Below are 22,994 nucleotides of genomic sequence, written 5' to 3'. Positions count from 1 at the left end.
CGCCATACAGCAAGGCCGTTTTTATCTCTACAACAAATCCAATAGTCTTACAGCGCGAATGTACTGAGAAGTTGCATCCTCCACATAAATATTCAATAAATGTCTGTTATTGTGCTGTATCCAAAACTACAACTTGACTAAATCGAAAAAATATAGAAAAAAATAAGAATTAAGTTTTTTTATTTTATTTTTACTTTTCTAATCTGCTACTAGACACCAGGGCTTCTACCGTAGAAACAATATGCTGAAAACGGCCCCGAAATAGAAAGAGGACACTGTGTTGACAAGTGAAACAGAATCACGAATACAATTCAGTACGGGATACACATACTTGAAATAAAAAATCTTATTGTTCTCTTTTGTAGGCAACATTATAAAAAAGATTTGTTAGATTTTTTAGACCTAGTTAAGTTTAGTTTTGTGAACCATTCATTTGCGCTAATGCCCGTGGACATAATCTACCATTCAAGGAACCAGTCAGTCCAAACGCGGGAGTGCCGACTAAATACTTAATATTATATCTAAGCTTTAATGTAATTTTACTATTGGATTTATATTTGACAGCCACAGTCGGGGACTATTGGATATGTTCGAGCTACTTTTTCCCTCCACATCGTTAATATTATCAATTTATGTACAACAATCAATAATTGCCCTAACTTGCTAGACGGGACATTCGCACCGCGCGGAAGTCCCGTGGCCAGCACCTAGCTCTTTCACTTAAAATTAGCAATATTAAGAGTTCTTTAAAATATACCTTTCATCGTACCAACAAACTAGGGTGCGTCCCTATATTCTTTAAATATATTTATTTTCTTTTTATTATAATATTTTCTATTACTTTTATTTGCGACTAAATTAAATTCCGATTCTACATGATCGGACATCATGTAGACTAAATATATATTTGTTGGGAACAATGTGGAAAAACTGTGACTAAAGGAGTAACAGAAAAATTTACTTTTCTTAATTTTTTTAGGAGAACAAATTAAGGCTGCTGGACTTCTTGGTCAAGTTTGGCTTTTTATACAGGCAAAATTCATTTTTTTTTATATATTTATGTTGACTGTGGAGCAATGTGATAAATATGAGCCGAGGATATTAATAAATATATATCGACAATCTAGCCCCAAAGTAAGCGTAGCTTGAAATGAACATTTTTATGAATAATTTACATAAATCCTTATAATATACAGATAAACTAGCAGACACTGAAAAACGTTGATGTTAATCACACAAACATTTTCCAGTTGTGGGAATCGAACCCACAGCCTTCGACTCTGAAGTCAGAGTTACTGCCCACTGCGCGAATGTTAAAAAAATAAAGGGTGTTTATGTCTGTAAGTTTGAAGAAGGTTTTAATCTATTTCTTGACATAAGAAGTTTATGATCCAGTTTTCATTTTTTTTTATAGAATATCGAGTCAGCAAAAAATATAAAAAATATGGAAAGTGTATGTGAGTGTATGTGTTCACTTTAACTAAGACTTAGTTCTCATAATAAAGGAGAAAATGTTGTTTAAGTTTTTTGCTGTAACTCCTTTGGCCCCCGAGAGTCCACATTGCACCAAACATATAAAACTTCTTGTATAAGTCGTCTTGTCTTGGCCATTTGGAAAGGATATACAAGAAGAACAGTATAGCATAGTATTACTTCACTATGCTTGTTGCATATACCCTATGGTATTAAAGTACCCTTGATAATGAACAACTTTTATTCCAAAAGGTATTCCTAGGATCAATACTTTAAAAGAAACCGTACGTTGTCATAACAATTACCCGGTGGCAACCATGACATTAGCTGTGTTTACATTTGAACGTCGAATAGGGTCACGGATTACTATGGCGACAGAAAAAGATTGACTTATTAATTAGTTCATATTCATTGAAACAATAAATCCCACACATGTTAAAAGCACAAAATTGTACGTGTTAATGTGGTGACAAGTTAAACTAAATAGTTAGGATTGAAAAAAAAATCTTTTTCGGTTACTTTTATTTAAAAAATAAATATATTTTACTTGGAATTATATTTGTTTCTCAAAACCGATTTTTATTAATACTTTTTAATTTCGTGTTATATTTCCCGCTTTCCAAATGACCTTGTATATATGAACTTGTATAAATAACTCTGCTGACGTAAACTAAGACGCTACGGATTGATCGTGGACAGAAGCTCATAAGACCTTACACGTAAACCTAATCCAGACAGTTCATCTTGCATGGAAAACATACTTACAACACCTCTTATTCGACTCAACACGCGTCGTGTGTTGTGGCGTTGGGTGGAGTAACATATTAACATTAATAAAGGTGGAATTAGCCTCAGGACGGCTGTATTGTCCCCTTTTAGAGCTCTTATATTAACTATAAATTCCAGTGTCAGTGTTCGGGGACTTTACTTTTATTTGCACCCTCCTGTAACGTGACTATATTTTTTTTTTTTTTTTTCAGATAAGACGCCCTCTTGGACACAATAATTGTATGTGGAATATGGATCTATATCACGAACACCGTTTCGCTAAGGTTATTTAACTTGCACAGTTTTTGCGTGCCGGATATATTTTTGTACGCTACTTTGGTTACACACACAGAGGCGGATATAAGTACCCTGTACTGCCACAGCCGAGCTAAACGGTCTTCGTAAGATTTAAAAACTATTTTACTAAAACATTAATGCGCAGTATTATATATAATATCATGTTTAGGCACGTTCATATAGATGAATCGATTTGAATTATCATTCGCTTGGAACTATGCGAATTTATGTGTTCATGCCGCGGACCAGTGATTGTTTTAGGGTTACAGTGAAGAACACATAATTTTTATGAGCACGGATAAACACCTTAGGCAGGTACTATGTCGTGTGTTTCGTGAATTATGAATTGCGAAGCGAACTCTTGAGTATCTTAAACAAATCCTCAAAATAAATAAATAGTGATAAATTTAACCTTGAATTTACCGAATGTGCCGAAAGGGACTTATCTGAAAAAACGCAATGGTTCTACGGACCTCCCCTTTCATGGAAGGACGTTTGTAGTTTAGCCATACGCAAGGTATGGACAAATACAACAAACTATTGTGCGATAGTCCGCTTCCGGTAGCGGGCGTTGGAAAGAGCTCGCAGTGACTGCAAGTAAATGAGGCGAAACGTGCACTAACCAAAGTTACCAAGACCTCGACGAGTGCAAAAGCTTGAGGATGCTGGGGCTGCCAAATTGCTGAAATGACGAACCCGCAACATACGAACGTTGCTAGACTTCGGGTAACGTTGGACAGTGGCACAGTGAAATGAGACGAGGGGTAGCAGTGCGCAGCCCGATTCTGCGAGGCTTCAACACTCCAGCTCAACGTGCCAGGTGTGAGATAATATCCCTATGTTTACTTATTCGGGCTCGTTAAAGTTAGCTACGGCTTATACGGTATCGAAGGAGCGCCATGCATTGACAATGCAGTTTCCCAGTATTGTCACTAGATGCCACTCCTGCGATGATAAATCGTAGTTAACTTTCACGTTATCGAATAATTAAACGTAGGTAGAAAAACTCAGAATAGGCACTTAGGTGGAAAGCGGTTCAGCTTAACCAAGTTCGCTGTAACAACGGAACCGAATTGCAAAGTGTTCAGTTTTCGCAAAACTTTCGCGTTAAGAGATAATGTCACAGTTTCACACCTTAGCTTCGCACCCTCGAGTGGAAGGCTGGCCTCAGTGAGCGACTAACTACCCTTCCTCCATATTGCAGCGTACTAACTAATTTTAAACGTTAGAACCTTGTATGTTACAGTTTGACTATCACTTTACAATAAATCGTCTCAAACAGTTTAATGATGTATGGTTTAATTTGTCTGTTGATTAAAGGCCTATTTTGAACTAAAACTGAATAAATGGTATCCATATATATATAGTGTTGCCATGTTATACCAACAGTCCCTAAAAGGGAGGCATTTTTTTAGTTTATGTTTGGCTGTCCGATAGTTACTGTGTTACGCTAGATGGCGTTACATTACAAGTTGAACTGTGGTTATTCGGAAATTTTCTTGTTTCGAAAAGCTAGAAGAGACTTTTTACGAGAAAATTATTTTTGTTATCTCTACATGAAGCAAAAAAATATACATATTATTTGACAAGGTTAGTAAGAAAATTCCAGGAAATGAGTTTCGGTATCATGGTATGTTTTGATCCTAAAAACAAATAAATTAAATAAACCAAAACAGTATGACATTTAAACATGATTTCATTGATTTCATTTAAGATCAACCTGCAAGCAAAGCAACGCCATCTAGCTATATTATCTAGCTGTATATTTTGTTAACCATTATATTTTTAACAAGCGGAAAATAACCTTGCCTATTATTTATATTTGTAAAACACCCTTAAAAATTGGCATCTATAAACCAAGCATAATATTACAAGCACCAAAAAGTTCTCGCTAATTAAAAATGTATTGTCTCGTGCGAGTAATAATGTGCGATCAGCTGTGATTAGAGACTGTCGATACAAGCGGCAATCGTATTGAGATGTACGTTGTATACAAACGCAGATCTAAATCATTAGACACGCGTCACGGAGATGTGTCGATCGTGCCATGGGCTCTTTACTCCACTACTGTGATACGAGTTCACCTCGCGACAAGTCGACATGAAAACCGGGGTATGACGCCCGACGCGTGATGCTCGAGTGCGAGTCGAACGCGACTGTCGACCTTGCGTGCGTTGTTGTAACCAAAATTCTTCTGCATATTTCTGTTGAAAGTGCCATGTCGACTTTCTGCGGACAATAACGTTGAGGTTTTGTGACGCGTCTAACGATCGAAATATCTGGCGGTAAAGGCGTAACACGACCGAAGCTCGGTTCACGTGAAACTGGAACAAAATACGAGCCGGCCTGAGTGGGCCGCCGGAGCTGACTCGAGCGCGCCCGGCTCAGGCGAGCGGCGCTGGCGGCGGCACCGGGTTGAAGTCCTTGTTCACGAACGAGAAGCCCTTGAACTCCTCCTGCAGGCAGGAACGACGACAATGTATGTATGTAACACTTGCAAATTACTACAATCTATTCCAATATGCGATTTATGCGTCGAAATGATAAGCTAGTTTTGAGAGTCGTTTAAAAGGAGATGTTATAATTTTAATATCTCATCCTAAACCTTAAAAACGGTCAGTTGCTTTAACATATTCTGCTAGTCTTGAGCTGTAAGTGGCTTAATGCGCTCTCCGAGGCGTGGGGGTTGGGTAACAACACCTTATTCTGAAATCCAGGCTGCTATTGAGCTGCTATTGCATGGTAGAAACCAAATAAAAATATAAAACTTTTGGTCTGCCCCAGGTATCGATTCAGGAACCCATATAAAATTACAAAAATTAAAAGAATAATATCGAACTCTCAAATAAATTTTCGTTGAGTTATTTTTCCTGCGTCTACCAATGAAAAAAATGTTAATGTAATGAGTATGAATTCTTAACATTTTATTCTTAGGGTTTACAGTTAAATATAGTCAAGAAATAAAAATATTGTGGTTGGAAGACGTTAACGTAGTGTTTGTATCCTCTTTGGTTTCAAATTTATTTTGTTATTTTTGTCAACCAATGAATATCAAAACGAAAAGCCTATCTAGATAAAATATACGGTTTAGGTACTTTTAATGGAATTAAAATGTTTATAAACCTCATATAATCTCATTGGCATTCTTATTAAAACACCTTGAAATCGTGGTATACTAACTTTCAAAGATGTTTGAGGTTTCATTTGATTTTTACTCTTTGGTTTTATTTTACGAAAAAAAATACCTGCTACGCTTTTGCCATACAATTAAAATTAATACTATATGCATCTCAGATAAAGGAGATCTGCATATTCACATTTAATGATTTGATTGGAGTTTACAATAATCGTAAGTCATTAGGCAAACTCGAGGCAAATGAGAACTTTGATTATGGATGTCAGATTCCTCACCTCAGATTGATGAATATTATATATTTTCCAATTTCAGCGACAATGGCTGTCGCTCAATTTATACTAGTCAATCGAGTTCTCAATAAAAAATGGTTTTGTTTCCTGGCCTAAACGAGCTATAAGCATCATTTGAAAAAATATAATTAAATATTTTATCTAAATCTGTGTTAGTCACATTTACGCTCACGAATTCTATCAAAAATGTTTTCGCCATTTTTTTTTATTTAATAGGTCTACTTTATAAGCAATTTTAAAACTTCAAGAGTCAAAAGTACCAGGAGCGTGGTAAGTAATAGATCATCATAAGGTTTTCATCAGGACATGTCAGGTGTGGTATGGTATGGCGTGGTTTGAGTAAAAATTGGGAGGTGTGGCGAGCTGTACGGGGGCCGTGGGGTTTCGTGGGGCGTCATGGAACGTCGTGGGGTGTCGTGGGACGTCGTAGGACGTCGTGGGGTGTCGTATCGCTCACCTGGTTGATGGCGCGCAACACGTCGGGCGGTACGGGCGTGAGGCAGGGCTCCTCCTTGGTGAACTCCGCGTCGAAGTTGGCGGCCTCGCGCTTGCTCTTCTGCGGTATAACGGGCGTTATAAAAAACATCCGAATTCCTCACGTACTACACTTATTGGGATATAATAATTATTGCTTTCTTAATGTGTATATAACACATCATTCATATTCTTAAATCATAACCAAAGAGATGTTTTAATAGTCTCCAATAATGTTACCCTATATTGTATGTATTCACCCTATTCAAATTCTAACACATACAATATATTTAACTTATTTTTTATGTGCTAGAATTTTTATGTTCTAATTGTATACTCTTTGGCACCGGCCGTTTGTTTGCTCTTTACTTGACCGTGCTGGAATAATGCTCTTCGGTCGAGGGAGATGGTTGCGTGAAGGCCCGCTATTTGGCGGTTCTGTTTTGCTCGCTCGAGGGAAGTGTAGCTTAGTGTGGGGCGACCACTCACCACCTTGGGGCGGAAGGGCGGGCGCAGGCGGCGCGCGGCCAGCGCGTCCCACTCCACGTCGCGGAAGAAGGCGTGCGCGCGGATGCCGGGCGCGCCGCCCGCCACGCCCAGGCGCCGCGCCGGGTTCTTCGTCATGAAGCCTGCAACACAGCGGGACTCGCTACTGCTTCATACAATGACATAAACATCTTGTCTGTTGGACACATCGGTACAAATAATGCGCCTGCAAACCTTATTGATTTCCAGTTTGCCCGCTCAAATAGCTATAATATTGACCGACGGACGGCCGATTGGCGCAGTGGGCAGCGACCCTGCTTTCTGAATCCAAGGCCGTGGGTTCGATTCCCACAACTGGAAAATGTTTGTGTGATGAACATGATTGTTTTTCAGTGTCTGGGTATTTATCTGTATATTATAAGTATTTATATGTATTATATTCATAAAGATATTCACCAGTCATCTCAGTACCCATAACACAAGCTACGCTTACTTTGGGGCTAGATGGTGATGTGTGTATTGTCGTAGTATATTTAGTATATATTTAATATATGCAGCATAAGCTATTTAAATAACTAGGTATATTAATTAATCAACCTTTTTCAACGACACCTAAGAATCGATATACTACGTATTAGTGTTCTGAATCATCCGAATCGCATTGCACAAATATACACTGCAATATACACCGTTCACAGGTTAAACCGTAGACAAAGGCGAGCCTATATCAAATGTAAGACAAAACTGGCTCTACCGCTGAGGTGAATTGAAACGAAATTTGCGTAGAGAGCGCATTTTGAAGCGCAGTGTTGTGTGTTGTATAAAAATCGAAGGTTGTTATAAATTGTACCAGGAATAATTGCCTAGTTTTAGCTAATTATAGCAAATCTTTTTTACTCAACTAGCTGTTTTTTGAATTGTACCAGCAACGTCTATCACTAGCCAGCCCTAAATATACAATTCGCGTTGTCAGCGTCCGTAATCCGACAGTTTTGTTAAATTTTGTTATTTGTCATACGATGTATACGTAAATAAAATACAGTGCATGGAGCGATTTTGAAGTCGTTAAACCAATTTGTCATCATTAAACTGCCGCTTTCCTTAGGAAAACTTTTCTTCGATAAAAAAAATACAATCTCATTAAGATTATTTTGTATCATTATAGACGAAACAGAAGATTTCGTTCTTAAACACTTACCTTTGAGTATGGAGACCGCGTCTTTGGAAAGCCACACAGGATATAACACGTCATCGTGTAGGATAGACTCGAACAGATCATCTTCATTGTCTGCCTCGAAGGGGGGCTGTCCCGCCAGCATTTCATATAACAATACACCCAAAGCCCACCAGTCCACTGATGGGCCGTACTCTAGTTCCTGCAGGATCTGGAAAATAACAAACAAGTTTCTGTACAGTAACAAACAAATGTGAAAAAAAAGGTTGTTGATATAACACAGAAATAAGATAAAAATAAGATACAGAGATTGTAAAGTTCTATCAGTTCGCCAACTTTTTATTCTTCAAACTATTATTCGTAACCATAATTCTACTACTTACGTAAAAAGCCAACATAAAAGAAGAGGGGACATAATCTTTCAAACAGAAAGGCACAAAAGTAAACTAGCTGGGAGGCAGTACTACATCATTAGCTCCTGAATTTACAATACAATCAATAGAGATATAAATATATACCCCCTAAATAAAATTAACTGTAAAAAATGTGTAAAAGAGTGGCTACTGACAAAATCATATGCTGAAACTGAAATTCTTCTGGAAGTCTTAGGATCGAATTAATATGTAAAACTCTAACTCACATATACACACACACACACAACCACACACACGCACATACAAACACACACAAATATAAATACATACATACAAACACACACATACACCTGCAAAACAAATTTATATATGTATATATAACTTAATATAATAACTATCTTGTATAAGCAAACATATACGCGACCACAATTACCTATGCGACGCAAACTCACATACGCACAATCATACACTCAATCATCGAAACAACAATTTAAGGAGAGCACTGTCGCCTGTAATACAGGTTTTTACCTAAATCAGGGACAGTAGATTTTAAATGGCACGATTACATACATTTATTACATACACACCAATATAATTTGTGAGGCACGCATTTGTTTGTATTAATATTATAATAACTACTTTACGTTTTAAAAACTGTATGTACCCTACATTCTTGTGAATAAATAAATAAATTATTAAATAAATTATTATAAAACACAGCAGCTCACCCTGTGCAACAATTTATTGAAACAGCTAGACATAACACTCAACCAAGTTATGTTGCCGATATAACTGTAGTTTAAACGTAGGTTATTCTTCTCATAACTTCTTATCTTCTCTTCTTCTGATATATAGAAATTTTATGCGACATACTATCAAACGCTTCACATAAATGTAAAATATCAAATGTTTAATCTGAGAACTTTATAATTACTCGGAATTGATAGTAACACAAATATGTCTAACTATTTTAAAACATCTAGCAATAAGTAAACATACCTCTGGAGCAATATAATCAGGGGTCCCACAGAACGTAGTCGTAGTCGCACCCTCTGAAAATAAAATAGTTATATCAGCGGGCCTTCAATCATAAGAAATAGATAAACATCAGGTCCTACAACCTCAGTACAACTCCTTCAAATTAATAACGTAAACAGACAAATTTGCATCACAGGTGCTATGTTGATGGCCTGGTACCTATATAGAAACACTAGCAGGTAAGAAAAATTTGACAGATTACTCACGTAGAAACAGTAAGACTTGTTTACTTTGCGTGCTTTCGTAGTGTGATGTCTTACGGGATCTTATTATGGGGCAAAGCTGCTGATATTAAAACTATGTTCATATTGCAGAAAAAAAACTGTACGGTCAATATATAAACTTAAATCACGTGAATCCCTCAGTGAAAAATTTAAATAAATAAATAGGTAGCCTTACGGTAGCCTCACAATATATTTATAACAAAATAGTATTTGTAAGACATTTGTCTTTATAAACGAAAAGTTGATATAAACAACAGCTTAAGTGACATCTGCATTTCGTTTGCGAAAGGTGCAGAAGTCATTAGTGGGATTGAGTATATGCTTTTATAATCTGATTCCCAAGGTAATTTTGGACTTGCGAATGCATAAGTTTAAACAATTTGTTAATACATATCTAATAAATCATGGTTACTATACCATTGATGAATTTCTTAACGACAAGGCTGCTCGGAAGCAGGCTCCGCTCTCATCTCTCACAAGATAGAAAACTGTAAAGATTGCAAACTGTAAAACGATGTTCAAAAAGAGCAAGCAGTCTAAGTTTCTTGCCGGCTCTTCTCGGTGGAATCTGCCTTCCGAACCGGTAGTAGTCACTACAAACAGACAGACTTGACGTTTCAAAAGTGCTTATAAACTGGGCCTATTTAAAATAAATTAATTTTGAATTTGGAATTTTTTCACTATCCAGGTGGAGCGGGGACTGCCAGCCCCGCGGCGCAGACCTGTCGGCAACACACAGGGAGCGTACCCAGGATGCCCTCCTTGCACATGCCGAAGTCGGCCAGCTTGCAGTGGCCCTCGCTGTCCAGCAGGATGTTGTCCAGCTTCAGGTCGCGGTAGATGACGCCGTGCGCGTGCAGGAACTGCAGCGCCAGCGTCACCTCCGCCGCGTAGAACCTGCGCGGAGCCGAGCGTCAGACCGACGGAACAGGGAGACACAGGCAGGCGGTCAGTCCTAACTATATGCCAACACCCGACAGCAACTCTGTCTTCAAGTTTTAAGAATACATATCTTGTGTCGACCATCACAAATTCCTTAAATAGCCAAAAGTGAAATAGTATCAGTCCTAATGTTCTATTGTGTATGACAGTATATGTTATCCCGTTACCCTTGGTATAAATTATGTTAAATCACTCTTTGGTAACTGAAAACTTGGGAGAAATTAAAAGACATTCACGTAGTAACCTTCCTACTTTGCTAAGTCTCTACCCATATATTCATTAATATTAACTAAGTGTGGAGTCGGAATAGGTCAGTGCATGATTTGCATTTGATTATGCAGTGTTTGGTCATGCTCTGACATTTGAAAGGTGCTGACAGTTGAAGTGTGACATCAATAGGAACAGTGGGGTTGGAATGGCGGTCACCTGGCGCGCGGCTCGTCGAACTTGCGCGCGCGCTGGATCTGGAACATGAGGTCGCCGCCGTCCACGTACTCCATGACGAAGAACAGGCGCTCGGGCGTCTGGAAGGCGCAATGCAGCGCCGTGAGGAAGGGGTGGCGCGCCGCCAGCGCCAGCACGCGCCGCTCCGTCAGCGTGCACTCCACGTCGTCGTCCTGGATGATGGCGTCCTTCTTCAGCACCTTCACCGCGTACACCTGCGCAGCGCGAGTCTCACGGGGCATTGCCGCAGAGTGCGATAGGGACGTACCGATTTTACCGATAGCAATTTCTATGTATTAATGGTAATTTTGGAGGGCCAGATTTCTAAATTCTTTAGCTTTTAAAAAAAAGGACTGATAGCGTCATTTGATTGAAGAAGGGAATAGGGAATGCATTTGTATAAAGAATCCCGCCAATACTTAACTCTTACTTTGCTCCGCGAAAAGCAGAAGAGCCCGCTTTGGCAATGAACTCTCTACACGTGCGTTTCGTTTCGACACTTCATCCTCAAGAGATGTTGACTTTACAATAAACGATTACTAGACTTAACTTGTTTTGAAGATCTGTTCTGATCTGGTGTGGAGTATAAAGATTGAACAAATTATAGATGACACTGTACAGATTCTACTGCTCTTTTCGGAGTGCAGCTAATAAAGCTTTACGTTCCTTGTATGTCATGGAATTCCGCAAAGTAACGCCTGCTTCTAACCAATAGATTTCAATAAGAAGTTTAACAATATCAAAATTTCATAATAGTCAACAAATCAAGCTAAATCTTTCATCAAAAGCCTATAACTGTCCTCTGCTGAACCAAAGGCCTCTCTGAAAGGGGGTTTATCCAAAATAGTCACGATAGTAGAAGTAGTAGCACAGAGGACGCTGCTACCCGGTCTCCATTTATACTGCTCTTTCGGAAAGTGCAGTTCGGCCGACAATCTTGGCCGGTCTGAACTTGGCTCTTCAGCACGTACGCACTCGTACTAAGCACAAATGAAGACGAACAGCAATTGAAGACGAACTGTATCAGCACAGCCATTCTAGCTTTACTTTGGTTACCTTAGATCACGCTAACAATGCTTAATGATTCCAAAATACCTATTCAGCGAGGTCACATTGGAAACAGAGGTTTAAAACACAAAATACATACTAACGCTTTTTGGTTTCGCATCAGATTTTAAAAATAACTGCAACATACTGACAGAATAACTAGAACCACAACTGGAGGATCGTCACCAGAAATATCCCTAGATTAGTTAGTCATTAGTTACGCCCAACACTTACCTCATCGGTGCCTTTCTTCTCGGCGAGCATGACCTTCCCGAAGGAGCCTTTGCCCAGCACCTTGATGAAGTGGAAGTCTTCCAGAGACACCTTCATGCCCTCCGCCCCGTCCCCAGAGCCGTCAGTACCTATAACACCCGCGAGTTACACCCACACCGACTACGCTACTGCGCCCCGCACCAGTGTTAATTTAACCCAGGACTATAATGGAAAACACATCCTTTAGTGACTTATTTATTATTATTAGTATTATTGTACTGTCTTCTTCTGCTGAGGCGATATTATGTGTTAGTTAGCAATATTTGTACTTCCTACATTCAGAAATCTGTTTTAGCCACACAAATCTCGAAACTATACTATATAGGCAGGTCCAAAAATAGTTATATCCTTTTCACACTGTATCGTCTAGCAAGGGATAAGATCTATTGATTATTAAGCTTACAGATTTATGTTCAACAGCATTGAAATAATCCCGTAACCTTGACTTTAACAGTGTTTTCTTTAATGCAATGAAGGTTAATCCCATCAAATTATTGACATATACCACACCACGGGTCACATCTATACTTATAATAATTCTTCAATAATCGCAAATAAAAGCACTATAACGGAAAAAGGTAAACGAAAAATATTAAGTCACCGTAACACTGTTCTATAAAAGTGATCATTTAAATTTTAAAAAATGGACGTGTTTTCCATAAAATAAAAAATAACCATCTGAATACTGTTGTATTTAAGCAAATTCTTTTTCAACTTCTTATATAGCGCGCATGATCATTAATTTACGTAATAAAATGCCCAGCTCATGCGCATATAATAATATCTTCATCCTTCAGATGGTTGTTTCTCATCACAAAATCAATGTAGAACCTTCATCGTACGACCCAAATATGTCCTGCAACTCGTCCCACGCCGACCGCCACGCCGGCGCCCGCTTCGCGCCGTACGAGCCTACGTGCAGACAAACGACACGGTGCAACACACGGACAACACAGCAACAGAATGTACACGCGTGTTTGTTAGCGATATTGCATCCACAAACCTTTAAATCGTTACCATTCTGGTCCACAACCAACAATCATTGACTCATTTGTGGCTCAACACTGCAGTACTAAACTTATGTCAATAATAAATTATTATGTAGTCATAAGTTATGTGCAATGTTGCCACTAATAAATAATTTTCTTTTTCTCTTTTATCTCACATAGGCGACATGTCCACCGGAAAATAATCAGCGGCGAGCACAGAGTATTATCAGGGTACGCATTCTGAGCATGGACATTTAACATTTAATCTTTGCCCCAGTTTTTTGGTGAGTTAACAAATGTAACAATTTCAATATTTAGTTAAAGTTGTATTCCAATAGTTTAGTATATTGCATGCTAGAAAAAATGGTTATGAATGTTATTACAACTGTAGGAAAATGTAACTGCAGTGGTCTAATTTTATAAAGCTTAATAATATGGTTATGTTTTAATAATTAATAATGACCTTAATGAGCTTTAAATTAAATATAGGGATTATTTTAGAAGTTATCATACAATGCGCTTTTTAAGACACAATGCACTGATTTTGCAGCCATGTCACTTTCATAATACCTGCCGTGGGGTTAACATTATTCTCATTACTCTTTAGCGAATGAGTTTTTTTTTTAAATAAATAAAAACATTTATGAACATATGTTTTTATTATCTTTTATATATAATATATGGATAATTAGACGCTAACTAGTTTATTATTAGTCGTGCACGTTTTTAGTATCTTGTCCAATTGTTACAACGGTACGCGGTATCGCCAACAAACACAACAAACCATACAAGCAACAAGTAATAATAAAAATAAAAACAAATTAAAGTAAACATAAGCAACACCCGCCACCGAAGCCCAAAAGACAAGACTCGTGAAAAGTTCGACCTTCGTAGCAGGCGAATATGTCCTGCAGCTCCGCCCACTCGCACTCCCACGCCGGCCCCGCGCCCGCACCTGCCACACGCCGCACGTCACGACACACGGACGCGTCACGAAAGTTGACTACGCTCAACCGCAACTCTACACCGTACTTACAACTAGTTTCAAACAGCGCGTATGAGCTTGGATTCCACGCAATCGCCCGCTCGTTTCGTATTTTGGAATTTAGTCCCTGCTCTAAGAATTTAATTGAAAGTTAAACGGAAACGGATAAACTCAACATATATGAGGATTTTCATCAGTTTGCCTGTACTTCTTATGAATGAAAGTTTAATTGTTTAATACTATTGATTAATGCGAAGGATTTGCTGTTTCTTCGTTGAGTATTTCAGTCATCCATTTATACTCCTTCCTATACCAAAATGGAAATGAAATTTGAGTAATTTCAATTGAAATTATCTTTGAGTACATGATCAGGTAATACCTAGAACTTTCCGATCTTGAAACGTGATACAACATCAAGGCAAGTTTCAACTTTAGTGGCGCGAGTTGAGCGTGCGAAGGGATTCGAAAACAAAAATCATTCTAAATAAAGGTAGGGGATAAAACGCTCAACAAAACATATGGAAATTGGTGTTGGTATAAATAAAATTACTAATCACATTATAAAGCAGTTAAAATAAATCAAATTTAATACATTTCTACTACAGAACAGCCACTTTAATAGGTCACTTTTGACAACAATTTATTAATTACATTGATCGATGTATTGACCGATCAATACTCTGTTCTCTTAAGTATTTTTTTTTAATTAGAAGTAAAATATACGAATACGTTTTAACAATGAATGAATAAACTAATTTATATTTATTAATAATTTAATTTTAGTGTACAGTAAACTGTACACTAAAATTAAAGCAAATAAGTACACATAGAGCAGGTTACATTACGGTTCAATTCGATGGATTTATAGCTAGTAATATCAATAATTGGGTTTTGCCATTTTGGATGTCAATTCCATACAATTAATTTATAGAGACTGCTGTTTTGCCCAGGAAAATTATCTAAATAAACTGAAAACTGCGGGCATCTGCTAGTTCGTTATAAACAATAGATTACTTTATTAAATACGCGTCAGTGTTTGGTACTACAAAGTTAAGTAATTATGAAAATTAAGCCTAATTTGCTCTACTCCGCGAAAAGCAGGAAAATCAGTATGGTGTATTTATAATTTCTTCAATTTAAACAGATCTTCGGCAATGCCTCTACGCACGTTTCGCTCCGAAACCGGAGCTTCATGGGAGGGGGACTTACAGATTCGATATGATGGATTTCCGCAACGTAACGCCTGCTTCTATCCAACAAGTAACAATAAATAAATATAAATGTAATCTATTAAAATGGCTGGCCTCAAATAAAAACTTCAAATGAATTCGCGATCTAACTAAATGAACAGCATCCAAATAAGAAATGTGGGTACTCACCTTTGTTCTCAAACTTATCTGGATCCTTGCCGTCTTCCGAAGCCAAGTCCGCAGCACCTTCCAGCAGGGGTGTGTTAAGGTACTGGAAAAGTAAGTTGTATTTATGGAATAATAAAGCGGAAGAACTTGTTTTTTTGTTTGCTCATCTGAACGAGCCAATCTCTTGAAAAACGACCGGCTTTGCATTATTTTTTCGGATTTAATGTAATAGGATGAATTCTTGATTAAACTTATAAGCATAGACATCTTAATGACAAGACAGCTTAGCACTTCGTACTACAAGTTCCCAGCGAAAATACCACGCGCTGGGGGTCATGAGGCCAATATGGGCCTCATAAGAAGGCTCAAGAGTCAGCGGGCGATGGAGAGAGCTATGTTAGGAGTATCTCTACGTGATCAAATCAGAAATGAGGAGATCCGTAGAAGAACTAGAGTTACCGACATAGCTCAGCGAGTCGCGAAGCTGAAGTGGCAATGGGCAGGGCACATAGCTCAGAGAACCGATGGACGTTGGGGTCTTAAGGTGCTGGAATGGCGACCCAGCGCCGGTAAGCGCAGCGTAGGTCGGCCCCCAACGAGGTGGACAGATGACATCAGGCGAGTCGCTGGAAGCCGCTGGGGGCAAGCGGCCCAGGACCGAGTATTGTGGAACTCCCTACAAAAGACCTATGTCCAGCAGTGGTTGACATGATGATGATGATGATGATGATGATGATGATGATGATGATGATGGGGGTCATACATTTCTGATCGTAACAGAGTACACTAGTTGTTTTTAGAATACACTAATTCGAGTGCTCTGAGTCTCGTTCGCGACGACAATATGACGCGGACACAACATATGGTTTAAACTCACGCTACGGCCCTTTTGGAGCAGAGTAAAAGTAGTTAAAGCGCAGGCAGGCGGTGCGACTTTGTGGTTTAGGATATAAAGTATAAAAGAACGGATGAAAAATGGATTTATAGTTAAGTGGTAGTGACCTTGGAAGCGCGCGGCCTCGGGTTCTTGTCGGGCGAGATGCCCATCTCGTTGAGGATGGCCGCCATGGCCTTGGTGTTAATCCCGCAGTTGTTGGCCACGTTCTTCTGGCAACGCTTGTGCACGTTCATCGAACACACTGCGATAGACACGACACATATCAGAATCAAAGTTAAATATTTATTTACATTTAACTGAGACGGAGACTGTCTCCGGCGTAATTTATATTTTTTTCAATCTTTATATTCTACACCAAACAGATACAACGTACAGCCGCAACGTACTCTCAACGCACGTATCACTCCCGACACCGGAGCATTCGCATTTGGTATAAATAAATAAACATTTGTCTTTTATCTCGAAATTCTTAGTTTGCAATAAGAGACATGTTCAGCCATCGAGGCTCGGCGACCTAGTGAATATATAGCCATAGCCAGTGGCGGTACTACCGTACAGGCCGCTTTTTGTTCTAATGAAAAGAATGGATAGAACGCGGCTGGTTACGACATAAATTACCAGGCATCATAAGAATTAAAGAGAGCAGAACTCAAAGAAACACTTGGGATTTCTAAGATTACTTTTTAATTTGTTGATATCGTTTGTCATTTAGCACAACAACAATGGTGACTTAGAGATCATGACGAGTTAAATTTGTCCTTTAGGTAACTGGGCTTGCTCAAATTCAAAACCCTAGGCACGCCACTGGCCATAGCCATAAGCTCTGCAGTTCTCTCACCCTCGCACTGCAGGCCCTGCTTGATGAGGCCGTAGAGAAGCGAGCCGCAGTGGTCGCAGAACGTGAAGCGCTTGTACGAGTGCACCACGAAGCGGTGCGGCACGTTCACGCTGAAGCGCTGGCCGCCCGACACGCCCACCGCCATTTGCTGCGCACACACGCGCGGTTAGTGCCTTACATTGTAGCAACAACAGCAAGCCGGGTGAGTCCCCGACGAGTCACCTGGCAGCGAACACTGTGACTCGTTGGCAATGGCGATTTTTAATTATTTAAATTTTATATTATTTTTTATAAATGGATGTATTGTCTGTAAACAAAGATTATTTATTATTATTATTATTATGGATGTATTTGGGAACCGTACTGAAAAAAAAGGTGCAACAAGTAACAGGTTTGACTCGATGGGAATAAAAGATGACTGCCTGGTAAGTGTTTGTAGAAAGGGTGCAGATAACATCTGCAATGTATTTTCCTATATACCTAGTATGTAAACTAATTTAATAAGAGATAATTGAATTAGCATAAAATATATATATTTCTTGTTTTAAATTCATTCATATACACTCGCAGCACTTATGAATTATGTGGGTCCACGTAAATTGAACTTATTGCTTTCCAGATAAAGTTGTTATACAAATAGAGCTCGATTGTTGTTCGAAGCCTTAACCACTCACCTCCTCTTTCATGCCCGGGCACTTGGTCACCACTGAGGAGTGGCATCGTTTGTGAACCACGCACGTGCAAACTGCAGGACAAGTGAAGAGGTTAATGGATATACTGTGTACATGAAACATACTTGGAAGCAATATATCTGATCCTACCTTGACATTGATAGCCTTGTTTGCCGAGACCCCTGCGGGAAAAAAATTATATTAGCGAATTTATAAATAGATCAAAACATCAATCAGTTAATTTTGAGTCCTTAAGCTGTACATCGTCTAAATGTAGAGTTAGACTCTTATACCCACTTCACGCTAGGCGAATGACGCGAGGCGAAAGGTAGCTCACACGCGCTCAGGTAACACAGTTGGCGACAAACCGTCAAGCATGATGCACGTCGGTGTAAGCTGCTTGACACGATTCAGTAAAATTTTCTTGATAGAAATAAATGTCAAAGTTTGTCAAATTATTACTATGTTATCTATTAATAATAATAAATATATAATAGTGTATAAATAAATGTAGACATTCCTGAGTATTTTACATAGTAATAAAAATAATTTATTTGCTAGAACTGTGGGTCACATAATTTGTTTTACAATAATCAAAATACACTTCTACATAATCTACTGTCGAAGACAGTGTGCAAATCTTTTCTGATTTTACGGATTAAGATTCAAATTCATTCAAAAAATAAAAAATCAAATTAATTAAGGTAATAATAATTATAAAGTGAAATTTGAGATCAAATTGTCATTTAAACATTCGTTAGTAAGTTTAATCGTTAAGTATGTTGAAAATATCACTCCTAAAGGTCTCCAGCGGAAAATTTGTACGGCAGTCTAGCAGTTTACTGTGTAAAGCGTCACGGCGGCTCACCAGATGAACTCGCGGCAGTGGCTGCAGAAGGTGGGCTGGCGCAGGAACGTGGCCATGAACTTGTGGCCGTTGACCTGGTGCACGCGCCGCCGCAGCGCGCCGCGCCGCCGGTTGAAGCCCGCGCCCTCCTTGAACTCCCGCCCGCGCGCCGCGCGCGCGCCGCTCGCTGCACACAAGCACGGTCAGTGCAATGCGGAGGCATGTCGGACCATGCATTGGTACACTTCGTGAGAGATCACCCTGAATTTACCATTTATCCTTCCACACCCTACAACCCTATTGAAAACGAAAGAGCGACACGCGCATAGTACCTACGCTACGCGACGCGTACCTGATTTTATTTCAGTAAAAACTATGGCAGTTGTTTACTCAAAAACTATTAGGTTTCGATTGCACAGATAAATCAGTACATAATGTACCTCGATATTTTTCGGTTTTCATTTACACGTTGTATACGACGTCCTTAGTCGAATGGATGGGCAAGATCCTCCTATTGATACGGCCGAGCGCATCACGAGGGCTTCCCTACTGCATAACAGCGTCGCTCCACGAGCGCCTCCAAATAGCTTAGCTAGATGGCGAAATTTTCAAACCTGATAGCCATATTTATAACTAATGATTAACACTTTAATAACCGGGAGTGAGGTGAAAACTTAAAGTGTGAGATACTGAGATTTTTAATAGAAAAGCCTTCAGAAAACCATCTGTTAGAACCCTTGAGAAGCAGTTGCTTCTAGGCAGAATTATAGGAAAACGGAAAGCCAACATAATTATCCAATCAAATCACTACACCAATTAAAAAAGTTTCATAGTAAAAAATGATCATATAATATATTCAGCTTCTGTCTCCTTCTATTTCTGGGCCTGTCTTTATACTTAGTTGGCGGAAAACATCCGTAATATGCAGCTTTATTTTTACTAAAAACATTAACTTACGTTGAGAATTCCATTTCAGATCAATTTTGAGATGCAATTTTCCTTGAGGTTCTAAATCCACCTAAAAAATAACAATGATTTTAAATTATTCAATTTGTTTTATGTAAAAATAAATGCGAAAGTAACTCTGGTTGTCTGTTATATTTTCGCGCCAAAACCATTGATTGTATTGCAATACTTTTAGCCCAGGTAACAAAACAAACTGTGCCTGGGTGAATCCCGCGAGAAAAAAAGAAACTCAAACAAGGATGAAGTTGTGGGAAAAAACTGTTTAATAAATTAACAGTTAGTTAAGAGCATAAACACATTAAGTAAATTTTGGACCTTCCATTTAAAGGCCACAGTGAAATCCTGCACCACGGAATTTGTAATAAAAATACTGCAAGATATGTTTCATAGCAAGCTTTATTTTTATAAATTCTGATTTCATGAAAGCAATTTATAAGCCTTAGTTAAATAGGACAACAGGAAAATACTTTCACTCATGAATGTGCCTGCCACACTGAGCAAACATAAGGAAAATCACAAATATTCGCATGATATGAGTCACAGACAGACTGAGTCAACATGCTGGATTTACAACAAACATTGAAATAAGTTTTGCAGTTTAGAATGCATTTACTATCCACTTTAATAATTTATAAAATAGTGTACCCATTTTACTAACAGCTCTGCTTTTTCAAGACAATGCAAAGTTGAAAGTAATAAGTAAAGAATAAACTTAATTTACTTTGCAATAGCTTTCGAGATTTTCACTATGGAAAATAATTTTAATGTGTAATCCTCTACCTATTTTTGAAAGTCAGAATGCAATTGATAAGCCTTTTCAGAGATCAGCCAAAAAACGGCTGACAGACATAAATATCAAATAAATACAGTGTATATACTACAGCAATAACTAATAAGTTGTTATTCCAAGATTACAAATAACTTAAATTTAATTGATTTTTAAGATCACCTGCAATAACAATTTATTTTAATCTATTATTAAGTAATTTATTATGAAATCAAAAAAATAAACAAGATAAAATATAGAATCTTCAACTAGCTACAAATAAAAAATAATGATAAGGTGAAATCTTATATTTCAGTCTAAAATCTAACATATTAGAGGAATGTCATATGAGTAATACTGAACAATCATATTATGTTTTTTATAAATGAGAAAGTGAGTTTGTTGACACCATATCTATAAATAATAAATAAGATGAAGTTAAATAAACCTGAAAATTATGTAGGCTACCTACCCTGCCAAAAATTGTGTGGGATCTCACAAACCAGGATGATATTACTGTAACAGATATTGTTATATACAGTGGACTCACCCAAAAGTCTGTGGCATCTTTATCTCTGTGCATCAGATCTTCAAAGGGAATAGTACAGTTTGCTACAAAGTCATCTGGAGGTATGGCAGCGTCGTGAAATACAGTGAAGCCCAGGCTAAAAATATATATTATTGTGAGTAAAGTTCATTTCAATGTGTAATAGATGGCTGAACAAAAGTTATTTGTTGATGGAGATTGCCAGACTAGTTTCTAACATACTTGTGTATGTACATTCAGCTTGTGACAAAGAGCCCCAAAGGCTCTTTTTCAAAGGCTCCAAATTTGCTTGTCCGTTACAGCATGAAACACACCAGAAAATTCTTGTGATTTCAGCCATCAATTACACATTAAAAAAGCTAAAAATATTATGTATTGAGATCAGTTGAGCAGTTGAACTCTACTTGTACAATAAATACTGATTAATTTATTTCTCAATAAGGTGATCTTTCTAAACATATACCAACTATAGTTTTATTTATAAGCATTATACACCTAAATAAATTGACCTATTTGTATACTGGAAATTTGAGTTAGATTACAAAAATTGTTTCTATTACTAATTATAAAACTGCATTATAATATTAAAATCAGTTTGAATCAAAAATCATTCAACTAATCAATCAATCCCAATGGGATAGTTTGCCCATAATCACCACGTTAGGCAGTCATTTGATAATAGCAGTGGATGATACCAGTGGACTGTGGTGTAGAGACTATCTCACATCTCTTAACCACAGTAGTAAAACAGAGGACAGTGCTGCTGCCCATTCTTGTTACATTCCCTTAGAAAAAATTCATTATATAATTTATAATAGTTACTAGGATGTATATTCATTACTCATACATATAAACAACCCACACGTTGTAAATTGTTAAATAAAATAAATTGTCACTGCCTCGAAAAAATGTTCTGTATAAAAATGCTGATGGACAACCCAGTCTATCAGCATTTATATAAAAAATTATTTGACATAATTGTAATTTTTTTTATAAATGAATTATAAATCACTCATGAACTTATATACCAACAAAGCAAGGAAATCTCTACATATATTAATTTAGAGGGGATATAATTGAATAGAATATACATTGATCATAAATGTTATACTAGAACAATATACTCACTTGGTAGCATTTTGCACCTCATGTATAAAAGTCTCATTCCACACTGGGTCGAATGTCTTAGGCTTGGTGTTGGACCGGTCTAGATGGTGCTCGTCGGCGTCGATTGAAACGTACGGGTCTATGGGTTGGTCGTCTGCAAGGGTAAGACGTATTTACAAATAATACCAACACCCATTTTCGTAAACATGCGACGCCTGTTATATTCGCAAACATTGTTGGTATACCAAACTGAAATTGTATTCAAAGTTCTGGGTTTTGTAAAGCAGGGTTTGGTACGGTGTTCGATGTGCATTCGGGACTCACCAGGTTTCCCGAAGGTCATATTGTGGCGTTTCTGAAAGTCGGTCGGCCTTAGGCCCGTAGCCTCGCACACCTTGACGCGCACCGTCCCGCTGAACATGGCGCCGCCGGCCAACGAGCCCTAACTCCGAGACCGCGCCACCACACTATCACTTGCACTTTTCAACACACTTAAAATCATTGAAGATGCTTCATAATTGAAATGGAAATAGAGACTTGACAGCGATGAGATCGGCCATGGATGGATTTATTTTCTCTATG

General features: G+C 38.2%; 1 protein-coding gene across 2 annotated transcripts; it reads right to left on the bottom strand.

The window, feature by feature from the left end:
• Positions 1–4,244: 4,244 nt before the first annotated feature.
• Positions 4,245–22,963, bottom strand: LOC120632081 (protein kinase C). Of its 2 annotated transcripts, XM_039901859.1 has the most exons (19): positions 22,737–22,963; positions 22,434–22,566; positions 21,309–21,423; positions 19,984–20,044; positions 19,048–19,213; positions 18,330–18,361; positions 18,183–18,253; positions 17,509–17,656; positions 16,775–16,911; positions 15,794–15,875; positions 14,316–14,384; positions 12,402–12,529; positions 11,103–11,335; positions 10,483–10,631; positions 9,472–9,524; positions 8,123–8,309; positions 6,928–7,067; positions 6,422–6,520; positions 4,245–4,994 (listed from the first exon to the last, which is right to left on the bottom strand). In XM_039901859.1, the coding sequence occupies exons 1-19, from the start codon at positions 22,831–22,833 to the stop codon at positions 4,923–4,925; spliced, it is 2,172 nt and encodes a 723-aa protein (XP_039757793.1). In that variant the 5' UTR covers positions 22,834–22,963; the 3' UTR covers positions 4,245–4,922. The 2 variants fall into 2 exon arrangements, with proteins under 2 accessions (XP_039757793.1, XP_039757794.1); XM_039901860.1 differs by lacking the exon at positions 14,316–14,384.
• Positions 22,964–22,994: the final 31 nt, after the last annotated feature.

Source organism: Pararge aegeria, chromosome 19, assembly GCF_905163445.1.
Source record: "Pararge aegeria chromosome 19, ilParAegt1.1, whole genome shotgun sequence".
In the NCBI taxonomy this organism is placed as follows: Eukaryota; Metazoa; Arthropoda; class Insecta; order Lepidoptera; family Nymphalidae; genus Pararge; species Pararge aegeria.
Note: the sequence above shows the minus strand (reverse complement) of the source record. Positions and strands in the feature narration are given on the sequence as shown.

What these genes read in the sequence shown, in the direction of transcription:
- LOC120632081 (XM_039901859.1), bottom strand. Translation starts at nt 22,833, where the DNA reads ATGTTCAGCGGGACGGTGCGCGTCAAGGTGTGCGAGGCTACGGGCCTA. An exon ending in CGAGGCCGCGCGCTTCCAAG is followed by an intron (nt 15,876 to 16,774) that starts GTCACTACCACT and finishes TTACTTTTCCAG; the next exon opens with TACCTTAACACACCCCTGCT. An exon ending in GTGCAAGGAGGGCATCCTGG is followed by an intron (nt 9,525 to 10,482) that starts GTACGCTCCCTG and finishes TTTTATTTTCAG; the next exon opens with AGGGTGCGACTACGACTACG.